Consider the following 20,044-nt stretch of genomic DNA (forward strand, 5'->3'; position numbering starts at 1 on the left):
CTCTATACATATATTTTATCAACTGCCCCTTGTTAAAAAAGTTCATAGGAGAGACGGTAGAATATTGTGGTTGTTCTGGTGGTTACAATGTACAATTATTATTGCACATAGAAAAGCAAACTGTCACAACCAGTGTGACTTGAATAAGAACTAGATAGTGAGACAGTAGATAATGGAATGAGCCCAAATGGCCATTTGTAATGAAATGCAGATTTTTTAAAAGTGCTATCAACCACACTGAATATAACATCACAATCATTGTAAATTACACGAGAGGCATTAAGGAATACCTCATTTCTATTGTTAGGAACTAATGCTAACATCCACAGCTGAGTTGTTTAGGTGCCTGTGAAATAAAGGATTTAACTCAAGAGTTTGAATCATCCTCTTCTCTATGTTGACTGCAGAAGCGCTAACAGGGTGAAATGCACCTATGTGCAGAGCCACAGCACAACGCCTGACCACCATGTATGTTTCACCTTTCTCCTACTTATGGTTTAAGATGTGCCCCTCTCTTGTGTTGAACCTCTACACAACAGAATGCACAAGAGCTTCCAGGAGTAATACCCTGCACTTTCCTCCAGCTATGAGCTGAGTACCACCAAATCACATTAGAGCATAACAAAAATGTTTCTAGCTCTTTTACTTGCGAGAGAAAGAAGTTATGCAGTGAACGAAGAATGCAGTATAAGGTACAGAGAGTTTTACAGAGATAGGAAAAGGAAAGGAAGAAGGACTTAAAAGTTGATTTTAAAAATTTGCTTGTGCCTATTCTCCAGGGTTGTCACAGATTAAAATCAACACTCCACTGGAGACTAATACAAGACGTGTTCATCACTTCAGCCATTAAAATAGAGCTTAAGAAAGCTTTACATGTTCTTACATGGCACTCTACATGGGAGAATTTCAGCCTGCTTTCATACACAGAATCATAGACTACTAGAACTGGAAAGTATCTCAAGAGGTCATCAAGTCCAGTCCCCTGTCCTCATGGCATAGCCAAATGCTATCTGATCATCCCTGAGAGATGTCTGTCTATTCTGCTCTTAAATATCTTGTGATGGAGATTCCATAACCACCCTAGGCAATTTATTTCTGTGTTTAACCACCCTGACACTTAGGAAGTTTTTCCTAATCTCCAACCTAAACCTCCCTTGCTGCAATTTAAGCCCATTGCTTCTTGTCTTATCATCAGAGTTTAAGGAGAATAATTTTTCTCACTCTTCCTTGTAACACCCTTTTAGGTACTTGAAAGTTGCTATCATGTCCCCTCTCAGTATTCTCTTTTTAAAACTAAACAAGTCCAATTATTTCCGTCTTCCCTCATAGATCATGTTTTCTACACCTTTAATCATTTTTGTTGCTCTTCTCTGGACCTTCTCCAATTTCTCCACATTTTTCCTGAAATATGGTGCTCAGAACTGGACATAATACTCGAGCTGAGGCCAAATCAGTACAGAATAGAAGGAAAGACTTACTTCTCGTGTCTTGCTCACAACACTCCTGTTATTGCATCCCAGAATGATGTCTGCTTTTTTTTCAACAGTGTCACACTGTTAACTCATATTTAACTTGTGGTCCACTATGACTCCTAGATCTCTTTTTCTGCAGTACTCCTTCCTAGACAGTCACTTAACATTTTGTATGTGTGAAACTGATTGTTCCTCCCTAACTAGAGTCATTACTTGTCATTACTGAACTTCATCCGGTTTATCTCAGATCATTTATCCAGTTTGTCCAGATCATTTTGAATTATGACTCTGTCCTCCAAAGCACTTGCAACCCCTCCCAGCTTTGTAACATTTGCAAACTTTATAAGCATAATCTCTATGCCATTATCTAAATCATTGATGAAGATATTGAATAGTACCCATTCCAGAACTGATCCCTGTGGAACGCCACTTGTTATGCCCTTCCAGCATGACTGTGGAACCATTGAGTGTGCCTAGACTACAGGGTTTTTTCAAAAAAAGGTGGCATTTTTTAGAAAAAACTTCCCCTGCATCTAGACTGGTGCCTCATTCTTTCGAAAGTAAATCGAAAGAATGTGGCAGGTTTTTTTGACGGCGAAAGATCTCATTTTACAAGGAAGAACGCCTTTTTTAGAAAGTGCTCTGTCAAAAAAAGGCGCTATATAATGCAAACTGTGCTTTTTCAAAAGAGAGCATCCAGACTGCCTGGGTGTTCTCTTTCGAAAAATCAGCTTGCTTTTTCAAAAGTACTTGTTGTAGTCAGAGATGCTTTTTTTTGAAAGAGGCTTGTAGTCTAGACGTAGCCATTGATACTACTCTCTGAGAATGGTTTTCCAAACAGTTATGCACCCACCTTTAGTAGATCCATCTAGGTTGTATTTCCCTAATTTATTGATAAGAAAGTCTGTGAGGATATATCAAATGATTTACTAAAATCTAGGAACACCACATCTACCACCTCACCCTTATCCACAAGGGTTCTTATCCTATCAATGGAAACTCTCAGGTTAGTTTGACTTGATTTGTTCTTGACAAATCCATGCTATTACTTACCACCTTGTTATCTTCCACATGTTTGCAAATGGATTCCTTAACTGTTTGCTCTATCATCTTTCCTGGAACAGAAGTTAAGCTGACTGGTCTGTAGTTTTCAGGGTTGTTCTTATTTCCTTTTTTAAAGATGGACACTATATTTGTCCTTTAACAGTCTTTGGGAATATGTCCTGACTTCCATGACTTTTCAAAGATGATACCTAACATCCCAAATACCTCCTCAATCAGCTCCTTCAGTATTCTAAGCTGTATTTCATCAGGCTTTGGTAACCTGAAGACATCTAACTTTTTAAAATACGTTTTCAACTTGTTCTTTTCCTGTTTTAACTTCTTAACTTATCCGATGTACACTAGTATTCACTATGTTTGATGTCTAATCACCACCAAATTTCTTGATGAAAACCAACGCAAAGAAATTGTTAAGCACCTCTGCCATTTCCACATTTTCTGTTCTTATTTTTTCCTCTTCATTGAGCAATGGTTCCACCCTGTCCTCTTGCTTCTAATATATATGTAGAATGTTTTCTAGACTGAACTTGTTTTGTGCCTTCACCTTTCTAATTTTTCCCCTACATACTTGTGTAATTTGTTTATATTCATTCTTTGTACTCTGACCTGGTTTCCAATTTTATAGGACTCCTATTTCATTTTTAGATCATTCAAAATCTCCTGATTAAGCCAAGGTGGTCACTTGCCGTACCTCCTATCTTTTCTAATACATCACATTTTCCACGCAGTATCCTACTACATGGGAACACTTGGATCTGCACTGCAGTGTCACAAGGGTTCTCACATTTTTCATCTTCACATTTAGAGTACTAGAAAGCAGATATTTTGACTGCACAGGAGCACTATGAAAGACTCCGTATATGTGGTTAACAATTAGTACATTATCATTCAAAGAGATGGTAGTGGCTGTTGCCTGTATAGTGGTCAGCAAAGTGCTGTTTTGAGGAGAAAGTTACAGTGTTAATCACTTTTGTTAAATCTTTTTCAATTAACACAAATAGCAGTAAAGAATCCTTAAAAAGAAAACAAGAATAACAGGCAACAAAGACTAAACAGGGAAATCCAACCAGTATAATGGGACAATAAAATGGCTTGAGGAAAATGTACTGTCCAATAGAGATGTAGTATATGGCAGTGGATTGGGTTAGAGCCAGTCTTTGCAGCTTTGTCCTCTAGGGTGAAAAATGTTTTGGTGTCCCCAAACAGTTTAATATGCAACCCCCAAATCTAGATTTTCAATCTCCCACCGCCCCACACACACACCTTGTTGATTTGTTTCTTCTAGAAATCGGCATCCAGAATGACCTACACAATCATCAGTCCTTAAGGCCAACCACAAATAGGATACTGATTTGGGGCCAATGAGAATTGGGTTCTTTTCCCTGTCTTACTGTGAGAAATGTGAGGAAAAAAACATTTCTCTGTGTAGCTGTTTCCCCTTCTAATTTTTTTGTGTCTTGTTCAGATAGATAATAAAGTTTTTCTCCTTCTGTGTTTCATTTGCACTATATTGAGTATAATGGGGACCAACTCTCCTTTGGAGAGCTAGTGATTACTCTACAATAAAATATAAATATGAATGTACCTGTACATTACATCATATTTATGTTCATGGGAAAACAATAATAAGTAACAAATTATTAGAATTAACTGAATAGAAAAGAAAAATGAGGAGGAAAAGTCTTCTAAAAAAGCAATAACTTAAAGAACCTCACAGTGTAGTATTTTATATAGCTTATCTCTTTATCTAATACCATTAAAGAGTGAGCCAATAGTGTCTAAGAATGTTTTCCAAAGGTGTTTACATTCTCCTTTGCTGTCCTGCAAGCTGAATGGTAGCCCTTCATTTGACCCAATTTCTGTCACTGCAATAGCCCATTTCTTCGTCTTGAGGAGTGCTTTATCATTCTAGTGTCAAAGAGTGATTACCTTTTTAATTGATTTTGTTCCCATGGGAGAGATCCTTCTACATGGTGCTTTTCTTTAGTTATTACCTAGGTAATGTGCATTGTCATTCAGGAAACATAAAGATGTGACCAGCGGTGAGTCAGTCCTTTGCAACACTTCCATTCCACAAAACAGTCTCTGAAAGTGTATGAACTATATGGCAAGGCTTTCACTTTCACACAAATTCAACTCTGGCTTTACATTGCTCAAGTGAATAACATTTTCCACTGAAGACAATAGAATTACACCTGTCAAGGATCTGGTCCATGAATAACAAATATTTTTGTATTTTATACATCACCAGAAAACATTTTCACGTTATTATTGTATTAAAAATATGGATTATTTCCTTAGGGACTGATCCAATGCTCAGTGACATCAGTGGTGTGTTTCTTCCATTGATTTCAATGGGCATTGAAATTATCTCTTTTAATAACAGAGAACTGCTATGCAATGCAGGGTTTTGTTCTGTTTTTTTTGTTGTTGTTGTTTTTTTTTTGCGAAAGAGGCATCTATGGATCCTCCAAGGATCTTGCACATAAAGGGATTTTTGCACAAAACGGACATGTCCACACTGCTTGTTTTTGTGCAAAAACCTCTTGTATAAAATGGATTGGAAGAGATTATGCAAATGAAGCACAAGAAAGTGCTAATCATAGAATCATAGAATAATAGGACTGGAAGGGACCTCAAGAGGTCATCGAGTCCAGCCCCCCGCCCTCAAGGCAGGACCAAGCTCCATCTACACCATCCCTGACAGATGTCTAGCTAACCTGTTCTTAAATATCTCCAGAGAGGGAGATTCCACCACCTCCCTTGGCAATTTATTCCAATATTTGACCACCCTGACAGTTAGGAATTTTTTCCTAATGTCCAATCTAAACCTCCCCTGCTGCACTTTAAGCCCATTACTCCTTGTCCTGTCCTCAGAAACCAAGAGGAACAAATTTTCTCCTTCCTCCTTGTGACACCCTTTTAGATATTTGAAAACCGCTATCATGTCCCCCCTTAATCTTCTTTTTTCCAAACTAAACAAGCCCAGTTCATGAAGCCTGGCTTCATAGGTCATATTCTCTAGACCTTTAATCATTCTTGTCACTCTTCTCTGTACCCTTTCCAATTTCTCCACATCTTTCTTGAAATGTGGCACCCAGAACTGGACACAGTACTCCAGCTGAGGCCTAACTAGTGCAGATTAGAGCGGCAGAATGACTTCACGAGTTTTGCTTACAACACACCTGTTGATACAACCTAGAATCATATTTGCTTTTTTTGCAACAGCATCACACTGTTGACTCATATTCAACTTGTGGTCCACTATGACCCCTAGATCCCTTTCTGCCATGCTCCTTCCTAGACAGTCGCTTCCCATCTTGTATGTATGGAACTGATTGTTCCTTCCTAAGTGGAGCACTTTGCATTTCTCTTTATTAAACCTCATCCTGTTTACCTCTGACCATTTCTCTAACTTGCTAAGGTCATTTTGAATTATGTCCCTATCCTCCAAAGAAGTCGCAACCCCAAATGAAGTCGCAGCACTTCATTTACATTACCTCTTCCACAAAAAGTATGTAGTGTAGACATAGCCTTAGAAGGAATTTTTTAGCTGTGCTGGGCAGAAAATAAGCTAACTTCATGCACCAGCCATCAAAACTGTATAGCCATAGGAGGATACACTAGCTTCTCCTCTTCAAAGAGTTAGGAAGCACTCTTTTTGCATTTCCTGGAGGTAGTGAGGCACTGTGCCATCTCCTACAATCAGGTGTTCCTCAGAGGTATAAATACAACCCAAAATAACAACAATTCCTACCCATCAGAACCAAATATTTAGAGAAAACAGAACAGAATTCCAACAGAAGAATGTAGAATATGCTTTCTCTTAATCCTGGGCCTGGACAATGCCACTTAATAGGCATCCAATATAGTTTATATAGAAGTGTGAATTGGCTTAGTTTTAAATTGAAACTTGCACTTCACATTTAACAAAAGTGGATACTTTGTATTGAATGGATATTTTATATTGTATCCATTATCTTTATTGTCCAAAAATAAATATAATTAAGAACAAATTACGAGAGGTTCTGGGGAGCCAAACACCTGCAATTTCTATTGAAGTCAATGGGACTTTCAGGATCTTTATAACTCTGAAAATAATGCAAAAGCAAAGATACATATAAATCTAGAATCCTATAATAAAGAATGGCCCAACGACCCTTCTAAGTACATTGGACTTTACTATAAAACTTATTTCTTTACTAAAATAAACTCAGCAGAAGCCTTATAGTCTGTGCATAATCTGTTATTCAGTAAATAGATTTACTTTTCCATCAGATACTTGGTAACGAGGGAGTTGTGTTGCAGGCAGAATGGGTATAACTTGACTGTCACTATATCATAAATGTATTCCATCCACAAGCCTCCTTCTTGTTAAATAACAGAGGCAAGATGGATGAGGAAATATTATTTATTAGACCAACTTCTTCAGGTCTTCAGTCACAGAGATGCAGTACTAGTAAAGTGCAAATTATAAAGAAGTTGAGAGAGTAGGAAGATGATCTCTGAGCTCTTGGGGCTTGATTTTGCAATCCTTTCTCAACCAACACTTCTTCTGAAACCAAGGAGAGCATTGTCTGAATAAGGTCTGTCAAGCTGGCTTCATGTGGAGTTGAAATGACTCACTGTTAAATTTGTACCACCCCAAAGTGAGTGCACCAAAGAGGAGAATCTGACCCTACATTCTTATTTGAAATACAAGATTAATTCCAGTCTTCAGCATCAGAAACTCAGATTTATGACTAGCTACTATTGATCCCAATGACAATGGCTATGGCTACACTATGAGTTTTGCTGCAAGAGCCAATGCAAATTAAGCATGGATTAGTATTTTCCCGTGCCTAATTTGCATACTCTCTTTTGTTCCATTTTTGCTTTAGAGGTTTTTGCGCTAAAACAGGCAGTGTGGCCATGGCTGTTTTGCTCAAAAACCCCTTTTTCTACAAGATCCTTTACCTGCCCCGGAGAGGCTCTTGTGGCAAAATTCATAGTGTAGGCATAGCCTATGTGTCTATATGCAAATATAACTGATCAGATTCACTTTGAAAAACAATTCCTAAACTTTCTTTTTAAATGTAATGTTAATCTTTTCAAATCCATTATGAAGTTGTAAAGAAACTGTACCAACTGCCTAACCATTATCTGCCAGGAACATTAAAAAAGATCTGTTCCTGGGCTGATTTTCCCAAATAAACCGATTTTCCCAGTGGAAATAGCACTGTACTTTATCTTATTTGTTCACCACACTCCTTTCTCTTCTAAGTGCAATCCAAGAAATATCTCTTTAAATCAACAACTTATTTCTTTAGAAATAGGGTTGCAGATACTTTCACAAAAAATCCTGAACATGGTGCAGAAAAAAATTGGTTAAACAGAAAAATAAAGGTTGCTGTGCCTTTAAATTCCTGAGCTCCCCATTCCCACCACCCTCATATCCGGTATTTTCTGGGGGGGGTGGGGGTTATTGGACAGAAGATGCAAAACCGAACACCTGGCAATCCTATTTAGAAACTATTTATTATTTTTATGCATTTCAAAAGAGACAAAATGCACATATTTTGCTGTGCATAAATCAAATGGAAATAATAAATCAGAGTATGTCTACACTACAGAATTTTGTTGGAAAAACAGCTGTTTTTCTGACAAAACTTGAGGAACATCTACACTGCAATTGCATTCTTCCACAAGAAAATTGAAAGAACAGAGGGGGGTTTCCGGTGTTGGTAATCCTCATTCTACAAGGAAGAAGCTTTTTTGCAAAAGAGCTCTTTCACAAAAAGGTGTGTGTGGACAGGGATGAGGGAGTTATTTCAAAAGAAGAGGAAAGAGGAAAAAGTACAAGTACCCTGGTGGCCATTCTGTCAATAGCAATGGAGAGAGTGTCCATTTAGTCTAAATGCTCTCTTTTGAAAAAGCAGATTGCTTTTTCAAAGCACTTTTGCAATGTGCACGATCTCTTTTGGAAGAATTTTTTTTGGATGATCTCTTCTGGAAAAAGCTTCTTTCGAAAGAAGCCTGCAGTCTAGACGTAGCTTTAGATAGTAATTAAAATGTTCAGGCAACATAGCCATTTATCTTCCTTTCCTATTGTAACATTTCATTGAACTAATTTTGAAATTGGAGCTGTAAAAGAAATAAAATGATTAGTTCTTTGATGTTGTTCTATAATCCTTTCTGTCATGTAATTCCGTCAAAATGGAAAGCTGCAAGATAAAATATTGTCATGGCGATCAAAATTACAATTGTAAGTTAGCCTCTCCACTCTACAGCACTGATTATTATTTTGGTGATTACTATTTATTATCATCACATGCTTTAAAAGAAAATCTTAACAGCCTGATAACACAGCATCTAAGGGTAGTTCCCTTGCTGATGTAGAGCAACATACCTCTATTGATTGGACAACATCTTGCTATAATTTTTTAATATCTATTCACTCTTTGTAGGAACATACAAAATATTATGGGCCAGATGCTCAGCTGTCTTAAACCAAAAAAATGTAAAAACTGAGGCAACCACCTATTCCAAGGTATTATCTGATGCACTGCTTTTTTAAAAGACTCTGGAGCCTCTCAAGAGTTGACATAAAAAACTAGATTGTCATGGCAACATGAATTGTGGAAATCCTTCTTTCCTATTTGCAAGGATCATCTCCATTTGATCAGTCTGTTTACTAAATGTTACTAAAGAAAGCAATTAAAGGTTAATCTCTCCTTAAAAACAAATAAATTAAATGCTAGTGAAAAGAAGAAGAAAGTATACACTTCAGGCTTGTTAACAGATTTCAAATATAAAGGATTTTCAGTATAAGTCAAGTATCTCTGATTATTTGCATAATATGAAATACTAACATTTTGCAAGAGTTAGGGTTCCATTCATCAATATTTGACTCGCCACTATGTTCTCATTTCATGGATGGAGGACGCAAAAATGGCCTGACTAAAGCTAATTAAAACCAATGAGATTCTTTTCATTGAGTTCCCTAGGCTTTGGATCAGGTTCCCACTACTCAGGATCCATCCTTTAGGAAATCTAAACTACATAGCACAGTCCCAAAATCAAAGACAAATTGGGCTAGCTGTACATAGAAGCAAGGAATTCAACCAAAGGCCGAAAAATTCTTTTCAAATTAACAACATTGTGGATCTGCAAAAGGCTTAATGAAATCACAACATTTATACTTGTTTTACAGCCTCTTTTAAATAGGTTCTTAGGTAAGCAAAGAGAGCTACCTGAACAAAGTTCACTCATCTAAAATGTGTTGCCATCTTTGCTTTCCTAAACCTACTAGCATCACATTCTTCCCATTGGAGCCTCTGCAAACAATGAGTGAAGGTGAATACTCTAGATACTCATGTGCTTAGATAAAGAAAATCAATTTCATTTCACAAGAGATATATCTACAAATGTAGAAGGTCACTTACTATAACATCAGCAGCTGCTCAATGGTACTAGAGTTCTAAAAGTGAATTATATAGTAGCATTGTCCCCAAGTGCTTAGTCTGATTCAATCCCTATATTATTTTATAACAAAGATAAGAAGGATATTTCCTGTTTCCCTTTCTCAAGCATGCAACTTTGTTCCCCCTGCTTTTCTCATTGTTTGTTATAGTAACTTGTTTTGTTGTCTTTCTGGAGCTGTGTGTTTATATATGTTTCTACAGTGACTTGGCATACGTCTTGATCTTATGTAGTTCCCTGGAGCACCATAATTAATCTCATTGCAATTACATACAAAATCAATGACATTACAAAATCCTTGCTATGATTACTCTAAATCTAAACCTTAATGTAAAGTCAAGCAATCAGAGAAGCAGGGTTGCAAGTGTCTCTGGTGCTTCCAGGTGTGAGAATGATCCACAGACATATAATGTGTCTGTGACTGTTGTGTGGAGTCTGCTTCAGCTCCTTTACCCAACTTCTGGAGAGATGATCTCCTCTTGGATTTCCCAGTACAATGTGTGGCTTGGATAACTCAGGCCTTAGGATCTTATCTTCAGTTATTATTTTGATTAATTGCTGACAATACAAGCAAAAGTCAGGAAATAATTGTTTCCAAAATTTACATTACTTTTATATTTGATCAGAAGCATGTAGGAAAAAAAACAAACACAGATCTCTCTTTCTGCCAAAATTTCAAAGGCTTGATGCCAACGATGGATGCGTTTAAGTTTTTCAAGAAAAGATTTAGGCAGTCTAACTACAGATGTCACAAGCTGCCCACTCTATAATAAAAAGCAAAGATGACTTTTCATAGAAAAAAATGCCAAAGTTTGCATTCAGTAAAAAATCTTACTTTGAAATAACAAATGAAGTAAAAGACAAGGACTGTAAAAATACTATTTTAAAAGGTCAAAATATTTTATGTAACTGTTTGCAAAACAAAGGCTGTGGATTTTGCAAAGGATTATTCATTGTGTCCAGCACTGTATGAGCTGAAATTTAGCACACAGTATTTTCAAGAATATCACCATGCAAAAGAGACACGATTGTGCAGCAGCATCCCGTATTTCAGTATCCCTCGGATATTGTAGAAGAGAAAAAAAATTCATGACTAAAATGATAGTAGCATCTTCTGCACATTGTCTACAATAATTTCTTAAAGGAGGGGAGGAGAGAAGCAGCAAGCCAAAAGTTGAAAATCCTATATCCGTTTTGTACATTGGATAGACTGTTCAAGAAGAGATTACCTTCATAAATATATGAGCCACTTTAATGCTGCCAAAATCAATTACCCAAATTTGCTCCAGGTTCTTGCTGTTTTATACCAGTGAAAACCCTGACAGAGGGCCCCAGTGACTAAAAGGTCACCTGAAGAAGGTCACACAGTCACAGTCTTTTCCCTGCCTTATTTAGAGAACTAATCATTCTCCAAGGACCTCGTTCAGCTACTGTTGAAATCAACAGGAAAAGTCTTATTGGCGTAAACTGCAGAAGTATTTGGTCCTCAAAATTATAGAATAATAAATTATTTTGCTTTATTAAAAATATCTATAAATATTAAGTTATACAAAGATGGAAATAGTGATGGCATTGAATGGGAACCAAAATGCATAATTTAATAATTGTGAAGCTGTAAGAAATTACAAATAATTTTTATATCTGAAATTAGAGCATTTCTAAAGTTGCAGGAAATCATGGTCGAAGGGGCTATTTGGTTTGCTTATCCTTCATTGAGAGCGAATTATTGACAATACTTATATTAATCGAGAGGCATCCTGGTTAATTATCAAAAATATGAACTAATTAAATCTAATTTTTCAAAATGATGGGAAACTTGTGTATTACAGGTTTTTTAACTGTATAAGATGTTGTGGAGCAATGTGTACTCTGACGAACAGCATGAGTTTTTAATGATAATACGATGTAATATTTATCTTCTAAGAGATTTCTATGCATGTGTCTCTCTTCTTTACAATTAGGTTCCAAAATGCAGGCAACAGATAAATGTCGCCTTTGATAACAGTATAACACTGGCGCTAATCCAAGTAGTTTGTTTGAGAATTAATTAATGTTTATAACCAAGCTAGTGTAGATTTTCTTAAATGCAGCAGAAATGTTGTATGCTTGACTGGAATCTTTTATCCAGATAGAACAAAGATGTATGAGGACAAAGCAAGAACTCACAGTTTCCTTTAGGTGCTGAGGGCATTTGTCCCTAGTACAAAAATTACTGCTTAATCAAAATGATATAAAAGATATTGCAGCTGATGTGGAAAACTAAAGTATCCTAGTAAAAAAAGTGTTTCATTTACATATGGGGCACTTCCATATCACCAATTCTTTGTTTGTTGAAGAAATGGGGAAAAAACAGTGTTAACACTTTAATATTTATTGTATGGCCACATGGACATGATCCCACAAGGGCCATATTCTTATTGTAATTACACTAGAATGCCTTTAGACTAATGCCACTCAACTAAACTGCAAGCCTTGACTACGCTTCCAAGTTGTGCTGCTCTAACTATGCTAGAAAAATTAAAGTGGCAAATGCCCCCTTGTATAACTGCATCTACGCAAGGGATTTCACTGGTATAATGATGTTGGCAGAGCAAATCATACCTCTACCAACCTAGTAGTGCAGATAAAATTGATTAATGTAGACCAGTTTTGAGAGACCAGAGATAGGAGGATCCCAGTTACTTCCTGGATTTAAACTCACAATAAGACGAGCACTACCTTAAGCAGAGATTTGCTCTGAAAAAATGTGTTAATATGAAGGTCAAATGATGGTGTGCAAAAGACGGCACTTTCAAGATTTCAAATTAATATTCAGTAAGCCACTTCTCATGTAGGACCCTATGTATAGCAAACAGTTAATTTGTTGTCTTCTGTTCCTTGAGATTTACATACTTGTACTCCCTGGGGTCAAAGTTTCAATTTCACAGGTATCTGAACCCTTAAATGTCTATGAAAATCCAACCTAAATAAATGTCATTACACTGCTGTGCAACCAGTATAAAGGAAATCATGGATCAGGCCTCAAATGTGTATAAGAGCAACACTTAGCAGAAAAACAAAACAAATCAACCAAACAAAAAAACCTGTACACAATAATCTCAATCTCTAGATCATACATATGTTTAAAAGAGCATAAATGTTTAGGTACAAAACTAAGCATCTGATACTAGCTGGTAGAATGTTTTCCGTGCTTGCAGTCCATCTCAGAAAGCATCATGTGCCCTCAATATACATTTTGATTTTAGCCTTGAAATCATTGTACACCTCAGATAACTAAAGACTTGTACACAATCATCAGGGACCTTATTGACACACACTCTTCTTTTGGACCATCTTTAAAAGAAGAGTTCAAAAAAGAAAGTGACTGTGTTATTGGGATCTAGGATGATCTCATACAATTTCTGCAGTGTGATTTTCTCATACTTTTCCTAATATTTTTATTCTACTGTAAAAACAGAAACATGGGTCTTTCCTAATGTAAAGGTATCTTTTAAATGAGGAGAAAATATATTAAAAACAAATACCCTAGCACATTAGGACAATATATTTTAATCCTAAGAACAGAACAGCCTGCTCATTTTGGTTTCTTGTTAGGCTATTTCCACTTCAGACTAAGCAGGAAAATCATTGTCCATTGAGTACTTATCACTTGTTTCTGAGCATTCAATACTTGGCTCTAGTTTTGGCAAGGCCTAACTGCAAAACAATAATAATAAAAAAAAACCTCTTTAACTCATTTTCTCCTTGTTTATTTGAGTTCCCTCTGGAGGAAAATGGAGCCTCTCTAGGGACAATATCTTTACAATTTTAAAAGCACTGCTCTGGAAATAGAGAAAATGTATGACTTTAAGGGAGAATCGCTCTCAATTCAGTATACCAAGCAGGTCATAAACATAGTAGAAACTTATAGATGATGTACCAGTTGATAAATTATTTTAATCTTCCATCCTCAAGAAATTTTAGTCTAACAGTAATTTGAATCTTTTACTTTACTTTTCTATTAGTTGTTGTTGCTGATTTTTTCTAGAGACAGCAAAAGCCAGAGAAAGAGCAAGAGCCAGACCAATGCTGCTGTGTTTTTGCAGCATTCAAAGAAACTAACAGTCTCCTGGAGGTTTTTGGCTGAGAGGTAGCATATCAAAACAAACAAATGACTTTGATAAACAAGCTTCCTTCCCCTACAGAGCTAAGTACTACATTATTTGCTTATGAAGCATGATTTTCTCTGGTAGTTTCTGAAGGAGTGATATTTTTAAATGACTCCATGTCTGTCTCACTGTAGCATATAAAAGGAGAAAAACTTTACCCATTTTCAAAAATATTCACATCCATCAGTACACCATAATGGTAGCAAATGAATAGAACTCATAGAAATACCTCTTACGTGTACTTACTAGATTAAGGGAAATGAGTACATTTCTCTACCTACATTCAATCCTTGCTTATCTTTGAAAAGTTCGATCCAATTGTGCAACAGCAGAGAGTCTGAATTTTGTTTCATAATGCTACTGCTAAAGAGCAATGCAGAAGGTAGAACAGCTCTCATTTACAGATGGATAAAGGGAAAACTAGAGCAAGGCAACACCTACAGAAAAATGCAGCACTTTGGAGCTTTATATATCAAACCCAAGAGAATCTCTATTACAATGGACAGCAAATTAATTCACCGCCATTGGACAGCTAAAATAAAGAGTTCCTGGGATCTATTCATTAAGATTTTATGGGCTCCTGGAAGCAAAGGCTGCTCATGTTACTAAGCAATGAATTTTCTCGCTCTTTTTACTTTGTAAATCTAATTTCAGCCTCAGGGTTTATCTTTTACTAAATATAGATACCTGTGCGCAACTGCCTAGGAACCTCAATAGGAAAGAATTATGTCAAATATCCCTGCTGTTTCCTCTTCCACTTGTTGTTTAGCTTCAGTATTAAGTCAGGTCGCAGCCTTTAATTGGGTGCGTTCCTGCTCTCTGTTAAACCAGGTGTAACTATACTCCGCAGCGCAGCAACGGAGGTAGTGCCCAAATGTGCCCCGCCCAGCGCTTTGTGTGTAAGCAAACCACGTCGGGCAGGCGCGGGCTAACCAGGATCCAGCCTCCAGCTTTTCATATGTGCTGTCAGCCGTGCAAAGAAAACACTTAAATGTCAAACGCCAGCACCAGCCGGAGTATACGCAATAAATGAGCGGATCCAAGTCCTCCAAGGGAGCCGAGACAATAGTAGCCTTGATTGCAATTCGTCCCATTCCACCCCCGAGGCCCGGCCCCGGAGAGCTCACCGGCCTCGCTCCGGTGGGGTGGGAGGTGGCAGGGGCAGAGTCGGGGAGCTCTCGGTTGCCAGTGAGTCTCAGTGCTTGGCCAATTCCTCCCCACTGCCCCGGCCCCGATCTGCTGGAGCTGGCAGCTTTGCGGGCCCCCGGCAGCTGTTATTCTCCCCTCCTCCCCCAACTCCCGCCCTTAGCCCCAGCGCGACGAGCCAGAGGATCCGGCTTCGTGTCATTAGTCCCCAAACACCCACCCAATCCACAGGCAGGGGCTGAAGTGCCAGGCACGCGTGAGGATTATTAAACAGCCGCAGGGCTGTGCAAAGCGTTGGCTAATTGGGGAAAGATCAGGAACCGCAAAGGGGAAACCAAACAGCCCTGCCAACCAGGGAAACAATGAACAGGCAGAAGGGAGAAGGGCAGGCGGGACGGGGGATGCCGGACGTCTGAACAGGTGATTAAGCATAAAGCTTTTTTTTTTTTTTTTTTTTTTTTGCTTGCCTAGGACTGGAGTGCACCATGGATTGCACGCAATGACAAGCCCCATATGAGGAGCTGCTCTTTCAGCACCACTACCTAAGCTATCCGATGCTATTATGCTTTTCTGGTCTGTGTTCCCAGGCACTAAAAGGAGATCGGAGATCGCCCAGGGACTCTATGTTGCCCTGTCACCCGGAGCAGCCCAGGATTTGGGCTGAGGCAGGGTCCTCGGGGGGTTAGGAACCAGACGTGTCTTACTGCTGCTCCGTCGGTGCCTTTGCCCAGCTCAAAGCGGATCAGGAATCAGATACACACCTACTGCCTCGTACCCCTCAGAACCGTTGTCTGCAGACCCCAGCTACCCCAGGAAAATAGTAAAAACAAAGGAAACTCTGCAATGCCGCCACGGTAGAAAGTGATCCTTCCCACAGCACGACAGGGCAGGACAGGACAGGGAACGAAGAACTAAAACTCCTACTGAGTTTGGAGTTCGGCGTCTCGCTTTCTTTTCCTCCTTCCCTATTTTCAACCGCCCCCTCCAAAAAAAGGGAGGGACAGCAAAGGGAGGCAGAAAATGTGAGGAAAATAAGATGGGATCAAGTATTCACTTTTAAGAAACGTGTTTAAAAGATGGATGGGAGGAAGCCCCCCCCCTTCCCATACACACACGCGCGCCCGCTGTGCAGGTTACAAAATAAATCGACCCTCCCGCGGACGGGTTGTACATCTAGAAAACAGCTCAGAGCAGGTGAAGTAGGAGCAGGGGCAAGTGTCTTGCTGTGAGCGCCCCCTCCCCCGCAGCACTTAAAGGGCCGGCTGAGGAGAGGCCAAGTGGATACTGGGGAAGTTGTGGTCTCCAGAGGGGAGGCAAGTGAAGTTGTGAAGCCCAGTTCGGCACACTCTCCTCCCCCTTGCCCTCACCCATTTCTGGGGAGAGCCAGGCCGAGCGCGGGGGAGGGCGCTGTGCATTGTATGGGGCTGGGCACCAGCGAGATCCCTTCATCCCGCAGGGCAGGTCTCCAGAGGAACCGGACCCAGCCTCTGCTGCTAGGCCAGCTCTTGTAACTTACAAGAGTCGAAGTCCGACCTTTGGGAAAACAGGGGCGACTCCCCCCAGCCACCCCCCTGCAGCAGGGAGCCAGGCGCAATATCTACAGCAGCGGGGGGGGGGGGGGGGGGGAGGGAGATTTCACTCCAGCGAAGGGAAGGGACAGACCAGCCTGCCCGCCCAGGTGCTGGCATAGCACAGCCCTGCGCCGCGGGCAACTCCTCGCAAACTCGCCTCCGCACCCTCTGCGCGCAGCGGGCAGAGGGAACAGCTGGCGTCCGCCTCCTGCCCGCAGCTTTGCCCGGCAGCTTGTCCTGGCTGCCAGGCTGGCTCTGACCCCAAATCCCCGAGAAGTGCACCTGGGAGGTGCGTGCGGCAGAAAGACCAGGGATGGGGGGGGGGGGGTTATCTTGGGAACCCTACTGCCGTAATTGAGTTGAACAGAAATCCGTGCTGGTCAAGCCGCCGGAGCGCAGAGCTGGAAGGAAATTGTTGCCCCGATCCCCAGTCAGCTCCTTTGTAAGCACAAAAGCCAGCCCCCGAATGCAGGAAACCCAAATCTTACCCTGAGCTGCAGAGAGGAGCCCCGCGCAGAAAAACAGCAGAGACTTGAATTTCCTCCACGCAGTCATGTCTGCAGTTATTCCACACACCCCCGCACCACCCCAGCGGCTCTCCTCGCCTGTGACCGGCTCCTCCGAGGACCAGCGGGACTAAGGACAGTGCCAAATAATCACCAAAGGGCAAAGAGAGGAAGAGGGGAAAGATCCCGGTCCCGAGAGCAGCGCAGCATCCGACGCCTCCTGCAGGACTGGTCGCACGGCTCGCCTCGCTCTTCTCATAGCATCAAGTCCTGAGCCACTGCAGGGCTGAGCTGCTTAGAGCCGGGGAGCTCTGCGGCCGTGTCCAAGGGGGAGGCAAACCAAGCAGAGACACCCAGGCAGAGAGGCAGAGAGAGGAGCAGGGAGGCAGGAGAGACGAGGCAGCCGGAGGAGAGCGAGCCAGCGAGTGTGAGAAAGAGGAGGAGGAGAGAGGGAGGGATCGAGAGCGCAGCAGACGGGCTGCTAGCGACACAAGGAGCTGCTGCTACTGCTGCTGGACTCAACCATCACTCCCCACAGAGAGGGGAAGGAGACTGGCTGGAGCTGCACAGCAAGCACACACCAAAGCCCCCACCCAAGTTAGCAGCCTTCTGGATGCAAAGTGCACGCGTCCACCCTGGCCCGCTCAGCTGGAGCCAAGCGCCTTTGCCACAGCCTCGGGGTCACTCGGCCTCAGCACTCCCACCCAGAGGGAACAGCCGGGCGAGGCAACTTGAGCTACTCGCAAGGAAGAGTCCCATGAAGGCAAAGCCTTCCTTCCTACACTCTGTTGGTTCCTGCTCGCTGACAGCGCCCCTGGCCTTCCCTGCACGCAGTTAGCCTACAGATGCCAGGAGAAACAGGGCGAAACATGCCCTGTATCGCACCACACTTGGTCAGGAGATGAGCCCCCCTGTTGGGATGAGGTCCTGCTCCAAAGGTGCCCAAAGGTCCACCATCCTCATCTTCCCAGGTCCCTCCCCGCGCTGCGGCGCTAAGGCTCCTGCGCGATTTATAATCGATCCGTCTGGGGAAGGGGGAAACCCCCGGTAGCTCTAGCACCCCCAGCTAGTTCGGTCTTAGCTTTGGAAAAGGAAGAATTTCAGACAGACCTGTTATGTGCTCCCAGAGCTCACTCCAAATTCTTCAGTCAGAACACATTGATCTTCTTAGGGGAACTAAAAGAGCCGACGTCTCCTTGAGAAACGGTGTCTTATCTTTGCACTGCCATTCCTAATGACTCGTGTCACCAAGAAGGATTTCTGCCATTAAAAGGCGTTTCTAAAATCTAGACCTTCCAGGCTACTACCAGACAGGGCTTCTCTTGGACATGACCCTAAAAAAAGAATGATGTTAAGAGAGGTTGAAAATAAAACTTTGGTATATTGTATACTGTAATGTTAGCAGGGTTAGGTTGTATATGTACTTTCCCCTCCTACTCCCACCTTTACAACTAGTCTCTTTTTTCAATTAAGAAATATTTTTAAAAATAAGGGGGCCCCGTGTCTTGGTTAAGATCCAATAGGAATTAAAAGCACTATAGGCAGCACTATAGGCAGCAATACTATACACCATGTTTAACAACATAATTAATGCTTGATAAGTAATTAAAATACAAACTATCATAGGACAGAAACTATCACATGTGGAGAAAGCTAGTTTCACGATTGTAATTATTCACTTATGATGAGTTTCCTTTCTTGGTAAAATATGAAACGTTGTTTTCTCATTGTAAGTTGAGGGAAGGCGGCGAATGGTATTGAACGGGGGAGGCTGACTTTGTAATAAGCTTGTATTTATGTATTAATGTTGTTGCGTTTCTCACCCAAAAAATCTCAGGGCAATGAAAATCTTCAGAGAAAGACGTGGCATTACTGCCATCTCGTGGCTATTATTTCTTGTGATTACCACACTGAAGCTTGGTCTCAGACTTCTCTGAGCTTTACACTTTTTCTAGGTTTTCTCAGCTATTCTTAAATTGTACAAAAATCATTCCCCTCATAGGATGCATATTTAAGGAACTGAACACTTTACTATAGACATATTTTCTGGTCTATATTTTAAACTGACTTCTAGGATGAATTTTTGTATTCAAGAAGATTCTAATAGTGACTAGAATCAGGCAACACTTGGTCAGGCATTGTGCAGACTTCCAGAAACAGACTCCTCAGCTAATACACTTCACTACTGACATATACAATTTAGCTGTCCACAATTATATTTATCCCGTATGTCACTCATTGTGATGGACTATGCCAAATTCTAAAGTGACTGTATGAACTGTCACACAGTCCTAAATATAACTTATAGCTATTATTGGTTCATTGTCTCTAAACTCTGGACTACACTAGAGGATAAGTTCAAATTAAGATATGTATCTTCAGCTACGTTAACTGTTAACTGTTAACTACATTAACTAAGTCAAAGTATCTTAACTCAAATTTTGGCACCATCCAGACTGCGGGAAGTTGAAGGGAGCACACTCTCCCTTCGACTTCCCTTATTCCTCATAGAAGCAGGTCTAGGCTTAAAATTGGGGCCACTGGTTCCTAACCCCCCAGATTTCCTTTAAAACGTTTCTTGTAGATACTCATTGAACTTTTTGCCATTTCAGCCACTAGATATAATATACTAGTGCACTGTAATCTAGGCCCTTTTCTGTGATAGAACCATTAAAGCC

At 40.5% G+C, this 20,044-nt stretch overlaps 1 protein-coding gene across 2 annotated transcripts in view; it reads right to left on the reverse strand.

Moving 5' to 3' along the window:
- The window catches only part of CSMD1 (CUB and Sushi multiple domains 1), a 1,865,804-nt gene extending 1,847,540 nt beyond the window's left edge, over positions 1-18,264 (reverse strand). For both annotated transcript variants that reach the window (XM_075923597.1, XM_006137767.4), the window contains exon 1: positions 17,349-18,264. In XM_075923597.1, coding sequence (XP_075779712.1) covers positions 17,349-17,415 — 67 coding nt within the window. In that variant the 5' untranslated portion in view covers positions 17,416-18,264. The remainder of the gene's footprint in view (positions 1-17,348) is intronic.
- Positions 18,265-20,044: the final 1,780 nt, after the last annotated feature.

This window comes from Pelodiscus sinensis, chromosome 3 (assembly GCF_049634645.1).
Source record: "Pelodiscus sinensis isolate JC-2024 chromosome 3, ASM4963464v1, whole genome shotgun sequence".
In the NCBI taxonomy this organism is placed as follows: Eukaryota; Metazoa; Chordata; order Testudines; family Trionychidae; genus Pelodiscus; species Pelodiscus sinensis.